Raw genomic sequence first — 16535 nt, forward strand, 5'->3', positions numbered from 1 at the left:
CCTGATTCACATTATTTCCTACTAATTGTTGAACTGACCCCAAATACTCTGGAGGCAGTTTAATAAGAGCTCTATTTTCCTATCTAGTGCAGTTCCATGTGGTAGCTGTCCTGTAGGGTCTTTGTGTCCCATTCTCCCATAGGACCATATATTCGGTCAAGCTGTTTTTTAACAAAACCAGTCATGTGTCTGTGATGTCTGGTGGGAGAGTGATATTGCATCATGTGGAAGTATTTCCCTAGAGACTGCAGACCAGAGGCAAAAATCAGGACCAGTACTGAAAGTAAATGCAATGCCTGGAAAATACTGGCATATGTTATGGAAAGTTCATACAAAGGCTTTTCTGCTAAGTTTGATGAAACTAAATGTGCCATTTTGAGTTGCAACAGCTTTAAGTGAAGCATTTTATTGTTAATTTTCTGTTAGGAAAATGTAATTCTGTGTTAGAAAGCCATCCTGATGGGAACATTCACCAAGCCATACTAAACAGATCTATTTCCTGAGGTAGGTTTTTTGTACTTGCACAACCTTAGGTGGATTTGAAATACAATGAAATTGCAAAGTGGAGTGTTATTTGCTAAGTCATTGCCTGATACAGTTTTCAGTGTCTTGTGTAATAAAGTTCAAATCTTACATGATCAATGAGGCCATCCTAAAATAAATCCTATCTGCCTTTGAGATGAAATCCTTAAGACACTTGACAGTAATCATTTCCTCACATACTCAGCACTGAACCAAGCTAGACAGATTTAGCTTGTGCAAGCTACACAAATCTGAGATTTCAGGATGCATTTGGGAGAAGAAGAGCATTCTGTAACTGGTGAATGTCTATATAAGCTCAATACAGAACTGAATGTAATTGAAGTCAACTTCTGCATGCTGATAAATAAGCTTCTGTGATGATGATTTCTTTGTTTTCTCCCTTTTTTTAAACTCTACAAACGCTGTCAAACCTTTATTAGCTAGGAAGCTCATTTGTAAGTTTAAGCTCTTCAAATTTGCGACATACTGTAATTGTGTTAATATGAGGTTTATTCTTCCTTTCTGTGCATTGAACACTAGGAAAGTCTTTAGCTACGTAGTAATTTCCTCTTTCTCATGTTTCGTCCCCCAAAACACAGAATCACATAAAATAAAACTGGAATGGACCATGAGAGGTTATTTAATCCTTTCCACTTCCAGCATCCCAAGACAAAATCAGTGACATCTATGTGAGTCTTGACAACAGTTTATTTAACCTGTAATTAAAGGTCTACAGTGATGGTTGCTCCTCAGGCAGGTTGCTCCTCCTCTCTTCCAGTGCTTCATTGTGCTTAAATTAAAACAGCTTTTCCTAACATAAATTCTAACACTTTCTTGCTGTAATTTTTGCCCGTTATTTCTTGTCCTTTTCAGTATAGGTACGAAGAAAAGATTGTGCTTTCTGCTTTGTAGCAGACTTTTTGTATTTGAACACTGTTATAATGTCTCTGGTTATTCTCATTCCTTTCCTCATAACTTTTTCCAGTAGCCTCACTCCTTGCTTGAAGTGCAGTTCTCCAAACTGAACATGATCTCCAGCAGAGTAAAGCATTGTCTCCTCCTATGTCTCCATGCATTTCAGAATGCTTCATTCAGGACACCCAGTGAAGGATTTTCTGTTCGAAGCTCTTAAGTGTTTCTTCTGTCTTTTTTCACCTCTGCATTTTGCAGGCTTAGAGTAGAACATAAATCCTCATTGCTTTATATGGATGAATATTTGTAAAATACTCCTTTACGCCCTTCTTATATCCAGAGACGTGTCTAAGATACAAGTTGCTTTTCAGAGTTAGCATGAGGTATGCCGGTGTCTATGACCTGTGCACAAGTAAGGAGCATTGTAGCTGGCTGTCTTGGCTTCCCTCTCCTGCAGCTTTTATTTTTCTTTGCTACTAGACCCAATAGCAGTAGAATAGAACATGAAGCAAGACAGAAGTTTAAGTTTGTGCACCTGAATTCACAGTGAAATGCCTTAAGTGCTTTGCCGTGACACAAAGTTGAGCTCTGCTACTGTCAAATGTTCATCACTTTTTTCATCTAAATACTAGCAAAATATCAGCTAGTTTTTTAGGAACAGACTGAGAAATTTAATTTCTCAGAGCATTCTTTTAGCTTTAGCACTAAAGATGAAATCCCGTCTTCACCTACAGCTTTTTGCTAATGGGCACTTCCACAAAACCAATTCCATGACCTCAAGTTGGCCACTGTGAAGTGATGAATATACTTTCAAAAATACTGAGGTTATGTGGCTTTCTCACCATTGCTTTGAAAATCTGTGGAAAAGTGATATGTTCAGAAATCCAGAAATTACACCTTATTTCCTGTGATTCCTTTCTTCACTTATTGCAGAACTTGAAGTTTCTGTAGCAGGGAAAGAAGAGAACTTGATATGTCCACCATAAAAGAGCATTTATCCTTAAATAATAGTCCATGCTACAGCTGATTCCACTTAATCTTACTGCTGTCTGTACTGTGCTTTTCAGTAGCTGAGGAAATGAGTTTAGTGTCTGAGGCTAACAGAATCCTTCAGCCGCATTTCTTCTGCAACTGTAATGGTTTTGTTGTCCTATATACAGTCATGCCTTTTTTTCACAAATAAATATATGTAATTTCTAATGCTCCCATCATGGTTGTCTCCTGATGCAATTGTGGGGTGTGCTATTCCCTTTGAAATCAAGATTTTCTTCAACAGTAGAGCAAATGAATTAGCAGTCAGTGTACCCCAGCATGGAGGATGCAGAAATCTACCAATGTGAAAAACCAAATTCTGTCCTTACTGCTACCTGTTAAAAGGAAGAACTCTAAAAAGTAGGTAATTTCACAACCCTGCTTTTTGTAGTTTGAATGATGCAGTGCAACACCAGTAAGGCTGTAGAGTACTTTGCATTTTAGTCACTTACCAGTATTCATAGCTAACCCAAGAAGCAGCAGGCTTACTATATGCAAAAACATATTGTACAGCTCTAGACACATATTAGAACTCTTCAATAAATAGCTTTTAAGCAACTTTTTCCTCACCCTAAAGTTTGGAATCTCTCTCATTCGTATATTTGGTCATAAAGCCTGAAATTTATCTCTTATTTCAAAAAGACATAGAACAGTTTGGTCTTTATCTTGATATGTTCCAAGGTGAAATGCAGCAAGATGGACCTTGATCTGCCTTAGTCTGTTTAACCTTGCTCTGGGATACCCTGTGAATGATTTGGGTTAGCGTTAACTCTGTAGTAACTGTCAACACACTCTGATGTCCTGAATTCTCATGAGAAGCAGGGCCTTACTTTTTGGCTTAAAGGATGGTTTAGTTATGACTGCAATGAAGCACAGGGTCCTGTGTCTTCAGTATTTGTTAAAGAAACGTTCTCACTAGACCAGTTGAAATTCCACCCTGCCTTTTTCAGTCCTTTTATACTGACACCTGAATGACCAAGCAGCCTTTTTTCCAACCGGATTTGCCTATCCCACATTGCCCCACTGGCCTTTGGGCAACCATCCTAGGAGAAGGAAAACTCTAACTTCAAACCCAGGCAGATGGAGCTTGTCTAGCCTTGTAAGGTCTTCCACCTAAGAGAAGGACACTCTAACCAAACCTACGACCTGAGGACCTTGCTGTCAGCATCCTAGCTAGCTAGGCCGTGGCAGATAAACCTCAGGTGTAAAGGGTGGGGCCAGTTCCGTGCCCACTGTGCCTCACCTAAGAAATCCATTGCGCAGGCTGGAAGGGTTTACTCACACTTGCAAAGCCCTGTAGCGACAGGTGAGGGACGATGCGGCAGGTGATAAGGTGCACTGGAAGCCTCAGACCCAACTCTGCATGCAGGCGGTTCAGGACATTGATCGCTCGAGACTGACCCAGGAGACAACAGTCTTGTTCAGAAACAGCCTGAATGACCAAGCTGCCTTTTTTCCAACTGGATTTGCCTATCCCACATTGCTCTCTTAGTCATCATCGTGCTTGCAGTAAGTGTGGGTAAAGCCCTTCCCAAATCTTCGTTCATGAAGCCAAGCCATCAATCATCAATACTGGCACCTTGAATCTTTTCCTTTCTCTTCCTTTATATCCTACTTCCGCAAGTGCTCCTCTGTATTTTGTTTAAGTCTTCTAAAACTAAATCCATCTTCTTCTCTTCTGGAGATTTCCACAAAAGTTGAGATTAGTACAAACCTATAACTGACTTATAAGGTAGACAAAAATTTCTAGTTGAAATAGTTCTGCCTTAATTTTTAAGCATTCTACTCACTGTATTCCTGTTTTTACCTCTGTGAACACATGTTCTTTGTTAAACATAATTCAGATGAAATGTAAGATAGAATTACTTTAGTCAACATAGCGAAAGTCATATTCAAGTCTTGTTTGCTGTGTTGTTTTTTTGGACAGGTAGACTAACTTCTTCAGTGTGGTGAATGGTGATTGTGTTTGTTCATTACCTGAAGATCAGATATATTTAGATTAGGTATGCACAGTTCACATGCAGTTCTTTAAATGAGCATATCAGCTTTAGCTTCCTATTACTGAAGTCCAGAACTGCTGTATACATAGGCTGTCCCTAACACAAGCGCTCTTAGCTGGTGTGTTTGTTTCTACTTGCTGGTCAGGGAAGGATAGAAACACATATTTCTGGTAAAACAGCTGATAAACTCTGATTTATTAAACTGCAGGAACTCGTCTGTTCAGTGAAGGTACCTTTAAGGAAGTCTTAGGCTGTAGGCTGAATGTCTCGCAGTTAGCCCTTCTGAGAGGTGATATGGGCAGTTGGTGAATGGGGGCAGCCCATGACAGATAAAAGCAATTGGTGATGCTCAGGATGAAGTAGGTAATCAATTGTGCTGAACTTCAGAGGTATTCTTCCTAGCTAGCTAAATTTACGAAGCTTTCAGGTTACTGCACTTTTTAATGATGGTTATCTAATTTGCCAGGCTATCAATGGTCATTCTCCTCTGGAGCATGCCTGTGTCCAGCCTGCACAACTCCTCCCCCCATGTTTCCTGCTTAATAGCACCAAGTTGGAGAGGAATTTTTATATTGGCCATTGGCAAGTCTAGCACATAATTTTTTCCTACTTTTGTTGCTCCCTCTCTATCTGCATCTTTGCTTGATTGCAGAGACATGCTTTTCATCCTTGTGAAAAGGCATCTGATTAGGGCTCTCATTAACCCGTGAGTGAAGCTTCTTGTGAGTGTAGCCAGAGAAATTCCTTGAATGCTTCAGAATTGCAAAGTTGCCATTTTTAAGAAAGCTCAAAACTAGATTGCCAATTTGGTTTAGCTCAGCTTAAAACAAACTCTTCTTTCTCAGCAGATTCAATGGAAACCTAATTTACAGTATATCTTTTTATCCCTCAAAATGTCTTGGATGTCATGGAATTCTGCTGATGATTATTGGAGACTGTGTGTATCTGGACTTTTCTGTCCCTGACCATCCATCTGTACTGGTCCAGTTCATTAAGCAAATGCATTGAACAGTCAAAATATTCTTGTTAAAGTGATTTTAGAAGCAATCCTCATGCAAGAGGAAAAAACTTACTTTTGTCATTGTTCTAATGTAATTTTTGGAATGTAAAGCAATTTTAAGATTGGGAACATGAGGGTTACTTTTTTTATGCTTTCTGTTTAGCTTTTGCTAGTAATTTTCTCCTTTTTTTTTTTTCTTCTACCTTCCTTTCTAGAATAACTGCAAAGTAGATGTGTATGTCTGTACCAGGAATCATCTTCTTGACTCCCTTAGGCCTCTTGACCTTCTCCGATATATATATCAGATAAACTCAAGTTTGTCTCTATTTAAACAGGCAAGATTAGCTTTGTCCAGAAAGCCATCTGATAAAAATGGACAAATTTATGGGCACTGTTTTCACTGCTTTGCTTACTTCTAAGTTGTTATGGAAAAGACAGCCCAGAGTGGCACTAGAAGATTATGTCCTAGTGAGGGACAGCTCTCAGAGTCAGTTATGGCCTCGTTTAGTTAGAGGTGTGAGTTTCAATCACTGTTTTGGTATATCATGAAGAGCACTCAAGTTAGTTCAGAGATTGCTGGTGAAAGGAGACTACAAGATAGGAAATGTTATGCAGGTGATAGGTACAACTGTGGGCAGATAGATTCCTCAGTGAAGACATGAAAATATTTCTTCTCTGGCTTGCAGCAGGTGATGGTGACTCTCTAAAGAAGTTCTTGAAGCTCATATATTTAGAATTAGAGAATCAAGTTTTTGTCCTAGATTTCTTAGTTGCCTTCATTTTTAATGCAAGGTAGGATCACACACGTTATAAAGCCTCACTGAAAGCATTGGTGGCAAGCCAGACCAGAACTGACACAAGCATCTTCTCCTTTCCCAGGCAGTTTTAACATTTGAGAAGGATGTGTTTCATCTATCTTGGAAAACTGCACTGAAGCATCTGTTGATTTCATTAAAACGCAAAGATTCATGGGTTATGAGGCCAGAAAGAGCCATTATGATAATCTACGCTGATTTGCTACATAATTAATTCCTGTCTCACTATGTCTTTTAGGGAAAACAAGATACCATTTTAATTTAAAGTTTGCCAGTAGCAGAGAACACACCGTAACCTGTAGTAAATTATTTCAATAGCAAATTGCCCTCATGTAAAAATAAGTCGTAATATTTTAAAATGTGAGTTTCTCAAACTTCAATTTCTAGCCCCCGGATCCCATTATTCCTTTGTCACTTGGATTGAAGAGCCCTCTATTGCCAAATTCCATTTTCTGCACAGGTACTCGGAGATTGTAATCGAATCACCCTTTAACCTCTACCTATTAAGCAGACTGAATTTGAATGTTCTTCACTATGGGACATGCATTCCAGTCATTTAATTGTATTCCTTTTTCTTACTTTTGAACCTCCAGTTTAACAATTGAACTGCGGATATAAGTAGCTGCCTTCACATTTCATTGCTCAAGCTAGAGATGATTTGCCTCTCTATTCCTGCTCAGGATTCACTTTGGGTTTACACCCAAGGATTATTTTTATCCTTTTGTTTATAGTGCTGAAAGTTGTGGTTTATACATCTTGTTGTCCAAACATTGCTGTCAACAATATCTCAAGTCAGCTATGTGAACAGTTGTACTTTTTCCTCAAATACAGGTGCTTTTAAAATTTCTCAAGCTAGGTTATGGTTGATATTGTTTGTTTTTTTGTTTTTGTTTAAAGAAAATAATGTAGAATGACAAACACTTGAATCATAAAGATTCTTATTGGGGTGGATTTGTTTCTTTGAAAAGACTGAATTCTGAACTCTTGTATCTATTCAACACCCTTTCTTCTCTCTTCTCCAAGTCCTCCTTTGTGCTTGCTTTCTTAGGCCTTTCTTTCAAACTTGCTCTTAGATCCTCCATTGTTAGTGACTTTGTGGGTTACAAATAACTCCATGTAATTTTCTTTAGGTCCTTTAAAAGTCTTCTGTCTCAGGGATTCTCCAGCTGTGGTACTAGTCTAATGAAATACAAGGCAGCCTGCAGCAAACCCCAGATAAATCCAGAAGCAGATCCTCTTTGTTCTCCCAGAAGAGATAGGAATTGTTACTCAAGTCAAATACTTGAAAGGGGGAGATGTAACCTGGATGTGACTTATCTGAGAGTTGGAAGTTGCTTATATGTATGTGATCATACTCCTTCTACCAGCAACCTGCAGAAGTTGCTGAAAGAAGATCACTGAGTGATAGCTAGATACAACCCAGCACCAGGCATCAGTTGTATCTAGGGTATTGTGCTACCCATCTGCTTCTCTTATGGGGGGAAAGGTTGGGTCAAGGTACAGTTTAGAGGAGTGTTGGTTTCAGCAACTGTTAGTAGTATCCTATAAAGGCAGTTCTCCTATGTTAGAACCACTAAAGTCCCAGTTCATTCAGGCCAGGCATTCTCTTGAATGCCAGAATGACTCCATACTGGTGAAACCAAAAATGCAGTGCTGTGCTGTGCCAAAGTCATACCAGTTAGGAAGTCCCGTATATTTGTTCTGGCAGAAGGACTCTGTCCACAGGAACCCATTTCCAATTGCCCTCTTTCCCAGGCTCTCCTTGCAGTGGGACACGGGGTAGATTGTGGACAACCTGTGGTACACTTAGATTCACTAAGAACAAGAGAAAAGCCTTAGCAGGCCTGAAGAACAGTCAGTCCATTTCCCCAGTTTTCTCCCTCCAGTAGTGGCAGGTGCAAGTGATATTTAGGAAGGGACTGTGGGCATGGCTACTGTCAGTGGTGCATTCCCCTTAGAGCCTAATGATGCACTTTGCTTCCATGACTTCCTGTGGCAGCAAGTCCCAGAAGTTCAGTACACACTCTGTAAATAAGTACTTCTAAAAATCCATTTTAAACTGATAACCTACAAGTTTCAGCAAGTGCATCTAGTTGTGTAATTGCTGGGTTTGGCAAAGAGCAGTTCTATGTTAACCTTCTTCATCTTCTGTACACTTCAGTCATTTTTTTTCTCAGTCCTCTCCAGATACAAGAGCCTTGGGCTTTTCAGGCTATCCTCATAAAGCATCCTGCTCCATCCTCTTAGTTGTTCTCTTTATTTTCCTCTATACCTTCAGCTCCTCTCTTTCTTTGAGATGCAGAGACAGAACTGCATGCAGTGCTTGTAACTAGTGTCTGGCTGAGGTGCATCTCGTTGTCTGTCAAGAGAGGAAGTCTGTAACACCCAGCCTTGCTGAGTCACTGGAAGGAGGTGTATGGTCTGTCCTGTGAGAGCATTTGACATGCCTAATCCACAAAATGGAACTACTAGAGTCTCACAAATTGAAAAAATATTTTATTCCTGTTGTAGGTACTAATAGACTTGATGTTTTTGAAGTCTGTGTGAGGCAGAGCGCTTTATTGGGAAGTGGAGCAAAACAGGCTATTGTGGGTCAATGCTGTCCTCTGCTGGGAGGAACTCTACAGCTTTGTGCCATGACTCCAAATGGGAATTAACAGCTGGATTCTCCTCTCACTCTGATGTAGGGTATAGCCTTTGCAACAAGAAAATCTGATGCTGTGCTGGCTGCACTGGGGAAATTCTCCTTTAAGAGCTTAGTGAAAGCTGGAAATTTTTTGCTTGCTACAAATGTGTTGAATTGTGTTTCGTTTAGTTTTCATCCTGAGGTCACCTACTTTAGAAACTTATCCCTCGTTTTCTCTTCTGTATTTACTGCACACTCATTTCTCTGACTTTCGTGTCCTATTGGTTGAAATAACAATATACATCTCCTTTCCCTTCTCTTTTCATAGCAAATTGCTGACAGCTCATCTTGCTAGCATTCTGAAAGCAGAAATCCAATGTATGTGTGTGTGTATGCTGTAATAGACACAAAGTATTTTAAATAGCTTCATATAAGAAATCCGAGTCTTCACTAGTGTTGCAGAACAGGAATTCAATCAAAATCGAATCCTAGTTGCAGAAATGCTTTGGTTTCCTGTATGTGCGAGCTCTGGGTTTAGGAAGCATGGAAAGTGGTCGAGAGGAACTACAGTTTACAAATATTTCAGTTTTGTGCCTTCTCCAGTCCCTGCCTCTGTGAGAACAGCATGGGGCAGGGGGGAGTCCTCTTTGCAAGGAATTAATTCTGTACTTTCGAGAAAGGGAAAGGCAGGAGGTCTGGACTCCTGAGCTGGTTGTGCATGCTCAGGAGTGCTTGCCTGTTTGGGGCTCTTCCCTTGGCTGACTTCTATTCATGTAGCATCCCAGAGTCCAGACCTCTGGTCCTTAACCCAGAGAGAGTAAGAGTCCAGGCAGTGAATATGTACAGACTTTTATGTATTACCACAGAGAGCATAGGTTTCTTGAAGCAAGGTAAGCTATGCAGATATCTCCATAGCAAGTTTGTCTGTAGTAATCTAAGATTTCTTGGTCTGTTTATTTTTTTTCTTGTAGCTCTTTAGGAGCCACAGGGCAATCACCAACAGTTCACAGCAACTTGCTTAGATTTTTTTGCGTATATCTCTCCTAGTATTTAAGTGGGCTTATATGAATAATAGAGAAATGACAGTGGTGGTAAAGGGTTTCCTGCTGTGGCTGGCAGAGATGGACATGGAGGTTACATTTGGTTATGTATTTTGTATGGGTTTTATGCTAATGTAGCAGCGTGATACCAGACACACACTGTATTTTATGTACAAAAGCTTTTACAGCAGAGTGAGCCTGTGATAGAGTTAATTGTTTTCACTGTCCTTCAGTTAAATGTTCTCTTCTGTCTGCTTATCTGATCTATAGTCATCTCAAACTACCCATTGCTGTCATTTCTATACACACTCCTGGCTGTGCTTTCTCCCTCTGTCATCATGTCAGACTCTTGCATGGTCTCCTTTCTGCTCCCCACTGCCTTTTGGGAGAAGTTTATCTCCCATGGCTAAAAGTAATTGGGGTATTTGTACTGTATGCAGGATTGATGTATGATACTTTTCCTTGTGTCTGGCAGGTTGTTTATAAGAATAATGACATTCGTCTGGAGCTGTCTCGCTTGGCACGGATTGGTGATACTAAGATGAAGATCTACGGGGAAGTGAAATTTGTATGTGAGAATGTGGCTACACTGGATCCCATCAGCTTTGAGACGCCTGAGGCCTACATTAGTCTGCCAAAATGGAATACCAAAAGGATGGGCTCCATCTCATTTGATTTCCGAACCACCGAACCCAATGGACTGATCCTTTTCACCCATGGCAAGCCTCAGGAAAGGAAAGATGCCAGGAGCCAGAAAAATACAAAGGTAGACTTCTTTGCAGTTGAGCTTCTAGATGGGAACCTCTACTTGTTGCTGGACATGGGCTCTGGGACCATTAAAGTCAAGGCCACCCAGAAGAAAGCCAATGATGGAGAGTGGTATCATGTGGATATTCAACGAGATGGAAGATCAGGTAGGGTCATGACTTTTTCTCAAGTGGATTAATCTTTCAGATCAAGACTTAGAGCTGTGTATTAATTCTGAGAACCTTCAAAACCTGTTAGATATGAGTCACCTTCTTATGAAAACATCTTGCTATGTTTATCGAGCAAAGCAAAGATGTGAATGGCTAGGTTTTCATTAAATGTTTAGTATAAACTGTGGTTAGCATATCACAGAGGCAATCTATTAATATTTTACTCACAATATTCAGATATTTCTGGACTTGTCTTTGCAGTTATAGTGATGACTTGTTTGTAGGCCACAGTAATGTTAAAGATCCTTCAGACTAATTATTATTCAATTTTTAGTTTGAGAAATTCTCACTGATCTACTTTTGGTTTTTGTTCAAAAATAAACTTAGTAAAAACTAACTGAAAACTTATTGCTGTGACCTAATATTACCATTTTCTCCTGGATCTTGTGTCTTTAAAGAGCAGGGGTTTGGGATCTTGTCATGAGGAAAATAAGAGTAATGGGCACAACCAGTGACAAAATTATGATGACAAATCAACATTTTAATCCTGTTCTGTTTTCTTTAGTATCTTGTAGTTTTCCATTAGGTTTCTTTATTCTTTCGAATGCCAGATTCTAGTCTTAATATCTGAGTCAACATTCAGTGGATGTTCGTTTGTTTCCTCACAGCTTCTAATTTTCAAAAATGTGTTTTATTTTTAATAATATATCTAGCATGCGATTACCAAGAGGTATTTTGTTTGTTTCTAGTGCTAGGTATCTAACTCAGAGCTAACCTACTCATGATGTACTGTAAAATTTCATAAGGAAACAAAATGGTCAAATACTGTAACTTGATCTTGAGAATATGTGAATAATTGTATTTGCATTCTTCCTGAACCCCTGGGATCTCAAAGCCTGGCTGTATGTCCCTTCAAAGGAAATTTTGCTTAAATTTGCAAGTGGTTTTGGAATTTGTCTGGTGATCTCCACAAGATAGCTTTTGGTCCCTAATTTTATGTTTCCAGTTGCTGACTGCCGTCAGTAGAGAAAATGCAGTGCTAGAATTTGCTTCCTTGAGTTTTCAGAAAAGCTGACTTTTAGATACCATACTTAGCTGTTTGAACAGGTCTTTGCCTGAAGCTAGTCTTTTCTTTGATGATGTGAGGAATTTCTTTGTATTTGGCATAGTGCTCTACTAGGACTTAATATGTGTGGTTATATATTGCTATCTCCTGAAGACATCGATAGGAACATTTTATAAAGGAAGCCATAAATAAATAAATGGAGCTTTGATTTCTTTGGAATTGCTAAAATTTAATTAACTTCCAAGGATAAGCTCAATTAATTGCATTCAGTACTTCCTTCAGTTTTGCTTGCTCACTTGGGGACTGTCTGGTCCCTGGAGAGGCAGCTGCAGAAGGAGAAGAAGCAAAAATGACACAAAGCTCTGTTTAAGTTTGTAAAAACCTAGGAACAGAGACATATGTTCATTTGGACTAAGAGGCTGTGACAGACTGCATGGCTGCTTGGTGGATGAGACTGTAGGAGTGATTTAGTTGTTGCTTGGTAGGGAGATTTTGTGATGTTCTGGGCACTGATGAGAGATAACGGATTTTGAATTAAAAGCACTTTGCTCAACAAGAATGAACGCATCTGTAAGTTTTTGTCTTTCTTTTTCTTTTTTAATTGCATTTTCTGCTGCCAAAAAGTGCTATATTTATGATCCCAGTGACTGATGTCATCTCCCCAGAAAACCATGATAGTGGCATTGATTTCTTCACACCATACCTTTAGCAAGCATCAACGATTCTTACCCAGAGTTACTTTTGGTAGGTGTGGAAGGAAGTTCAGGATCTACTTATGTTTAGTCCTTGGTGTTCCTCCCACATGTGTACCAGAGAACAGTTACACCTTGGACATTATTTTTCTTTAAATGTGGATGCCTGTTGTCTAGAAACTGAACTGAAATAATGAACTTACTTAATGTAGGTGACAAAACAGCCATTTGTGTTTAATGAGCTAGTGACCTCTAGGTTCTAATTTTCATTACTAAAGCAGCCAGGCCTTTATTAGGTGTCATCTCTCCCCTTCTTCCCATTTCTGTAACAGTCCAAAACTTCTGGTTCTGCTGAGCTTGGTAAAATAGCCTGAAAATCCAAATATCCACTACTGCAATGTACTAAGTCAGGAGTGCAAATGCTGGGGAAGCCTGGCAGTCATGCTCAAATAACCTCTGGCATCTCTAGTCCCCTTAGGCTTTGTGTATACATTGGTCTATTCTTTCTCTCTACTCTGACAAAAGCAGACAGTGTGGACATGCACACTTAGTTTACTGTAACCTTTCTGCCCTTGAGGAAAGCTCCTACAAAATGACCACAAAACCTGTCATGGTTTCTAGGCGGTGAACACTGGGCAGATTACAGAACACACCATTTTCAGCTTGTCATTGACTGCCAAACGCACATGGTGTCCCTCCCACTCAGCCACTAAAAATCTATGGGAGGATTTGGTTGAGGGTTGCACCAGTGCATTGGTTTGTGTACCAGTTTTGCCCTCAGTAACTGGGGTCTTCTGATCTGTTCTTTAGCCCTGCACAAAGTGCCTAAGGGACTGGAAAGGAGATGGCTAGATGCTTCCGATTTCTCATTATGGGATTTGATCTACCTAAACAGAGTTGGGAACATGGGATTTGAAAAATGAATGAGAAAGGGCTGTCAGCTCATGTGACTGTTCCGTCCTAGGGTCAGTTCAGAATTTGTGTATCTCAGGAGCTTGATCTTAAATGAGCTAGTACCATCTCCTTACAGGAATAACTGCAGGGTACAAAACACTGGCAGAAAGTTTAGCCTGCTGGCTAGGTTATTTCCTTTCATCATCATCATCTCTCTCTCTCAGGTTTTACACTTGGTATCCAGGATTTCTCCTCCTTTGGGAGTTTCTTCACCTGTTTGCAGGTTGTGCTTGCTTTCCGCGTAATTAGCAGCTGTCCAGAGCTCAGCTCTCCAATATTTTAGACTGTTCTAGTCTTTTGAGTAATATGTACTCCACATGCTGCTTTTGAGGAGTAACAGCAGAGATACTGGAATGGGGGCTCTGATTCTGTGGCTTCGTGACATGCTGCTTTTATGACTGTAGGTGTATTGTCACATCTTCTCTTTTTCTACTTTGTAAAAGGGAAAATGTCTGTGGTGCTGCAGCTTGTTTTTAAAAATGATTCATCAAATAACCGTGATTCTCTCTGAGCCTTTAATTTGTGCCTTGGTTGCTTCTGGCACTCTGCTGCCTCTGACATCATTCCTAAATTATTACTGAACATCACACACATGAAATACCTTGTGTCTGTCATATGTGTTGTTCTTTGAGAAGACACATATTACAACTGAAGAAAAAGCATGTGTACACAACTGTGCTTTCTCACAGAGAAACAAAATAGAGCTAACTCTATTAACTAAACTCTCCCACCTTATTGTAGGGGTGTATGATAAAAATGCAATGATGTGAAATTAACCTTAAATCTCGGATAGTTGTCTCCGAGGACAGATACCTTAATAACAAGGCAGTTGGATGTGATGATTTATAGCCAGGGAGAGTGAACTCCTGATTCTTAGCTGCATGTATGGTGGGCAGATGTCCCTATCACAAAAGCTGCTGAATGCTCTTCTGAAGACCACACTGCTCTGGGGTGTGAGACCTGCATTATGTTCCCTGTTTTGCTTTGGATGAGCTGTCTGACTTTAAACCAATCACTTCATTTGTCTGCATCTGTGTCTTGTGTTCTAATTATATTTCTGTATTATATGTTCTAATTGTTTTACATGTTGGGACAATTCCTTGAAATATAGAGGAATGGCCTCAGTGCATTGTGCCCACATCTTGCTTGGAGCATATGGAAGCTACTAGTTGTAATATTAACTGTTCTCCAGAGATAACCTTTGTCTTTCTCTACCTCAATTTTTCTGTTTCTAAAATGGAAGTTAGAATACATAACTTCTTTTGTAAAACCAAAGAATAGTTTATTTTGGAACAAACTTTTGGAGATTTCTAGTCCAAACTCTGCTGAAATTGAGGCTTTCTTCAGGGCTATGTTCAGTTGTGTTTTGAATGCCTTCAGCATGATTATTCCAGAACCTCACCAAGGTTTCTGTTCCCATGTTTGACCACCCTCATGGTGAAAAATGTTCCTTTCTCAGGAGCTGGAGTTTCCCTTGCTGCAACCTGTGATCAGTCTGTTGTCACTGCAAGTGCACACTGCTGACTCATGTCCAAATTGTTGTCCACCACATCCCCAAGTCCTTTTCTGCAGAGTTACTCCTTAGCCAGCTGGTTCCCAACCTGTACTTACATGTGAGGTTCTTCTACCCCAAGTGCAGAGCTTAGTATTTATTGTTGATTTATATCAAACATTTCTATCAGCCTTTTGCTCCACCATGTAAAAGTTTTTCTGAATTGTAGCCTTGTGTTTTCTCTGCATCAACTATTCTCCCCAGTTTTGATGGGGATGCTTGATGAGGGTCTGCTTAGTTCCATCATTCAGGTCCAGTTCTGGAGGTACTGATGAAGTACTTTCTGGAAGAGCTATGTAATGTCACTTTATACACTTTTACTTATCTTTTTTTCTCTCCATTCCTGATACTGTCAAAATCCTTTATGTTCTCAGTAGGTCTTTGCTTTGTTGGATGAATACCATTGAATAATGCTCAGCTTTTTACACATTATTATTTAGCATTGAATTGTTATTATGCAAGTTGGGATACAGACATGATGATCAGTCACTGTGTAGAAGAATTCATGGCCTGTGGTTCAAGAGGAAAGGGAGCTGTGTGGTGTGTGGCAGACACTGTCTCTGTTAGGAGTGCATTTGGGTAGGGAGGAATCTTCATTTTCCTGCAGTGAACCTTAAACCTTACTCAGTTATTAGAAAAAAAAAAGAGCTGGACTGAGTGCGTAAGTGAAAGTGGTAATGTCTCCTTATCCTCCTCATTTAGGTACAATATCAGTGAACAGCAGACGCACCCCATTCACTGCCAGTGGTGAGAGTGAGATCCTTGATCTGGAAGGCGACATGTACCTCGGTGGCCTGCCTGAGAACCGGGCAGGACTCATCCTTCCCACAGAGCTCTGGACAGCAATGCTGAACTATGGCTATGTCGGCTGTATTCGAGACTTGTTCATCGATGGACGAAGCAAGAACATCCGGCAGTTGGCAGAGGCACAGAATGCTGCAGGAGTCAAGTCTTCCTGCTCCCGCCTCAGCACCAAGCAGTGCGACAGCTACCCATGCAAGAATAATGCCATCTGCAAGGATGGCTGGAACCGCTTCATTTGTGACTGCACTGGCACTGGCTACTGGGGTAGAACATGTGAGCGAGGTAAGCTGAATTTTCTGACCTCAGTTACACAGAGATTAAGGTATGCAGAACTAGAACAAAATTCACTGTTTCCATGAGACTTTCCCTGCCCTTGCTGGTCTTCCCAATGCTAAGTTCCAGTCCCTACTACTTCTCTGATCATTTCATTCCAGTCTTTCCCACCTTCATTTCATAAGTTTACCTTCTTCATCTGCCACTTCTTTCCCTAAGACTTCTGAAAAACCTTTTCTTCAGGTTCCAGAGTTTCTTTGGCTGAACATGGTTTGTCTCCTAAGGCAGAAAATGCTGCTGCATGTGAGAAGTCTCATGCAAATTACTGGA

At 40.2% G+C, this 16535-nt stretch overlaps 1 protein-coding gene across 3 annotated transcripts in view; it reads left to right on the top strand.

Moving 5' to 3' along the window:
* The window catches only part of NRXN3 (neurexin 3), a gene marked incomplete at both ends in the record, with an annotated part of 1004347 nt that overhangs the window by 258931 nt on the left and 728881 nt on the right, over window positions 1-16535 (top strand). For all 3 annotated transcript variants that reach the window (XM_080619336.1, XM_080619338.1, XM_080619337.1), the window contains 2 exons: window positions 10423-10861; window positions 15831-16214. In XM_080619336.1, coding sequence (XP_080475462.1) covers window positions 10423-10861; window positions 15831-16214 — 823 coding nt within the window. The remainder of the gene's footprint in view (window positions 1-10422; window positions 10862-15830; window positions 16215-16535) is intronic.

Source organism: Psittacula echo (assembly GCF_963264785.1).
Source record: "Psittacula echo genome assembly, chromosome: 5".
Taxonomy (NCBI): Eukaryota; Metazoa; Chordata; class Aves; order Psittaciformes; family Psittacidae; genus Psittacula; species Psittacula echo.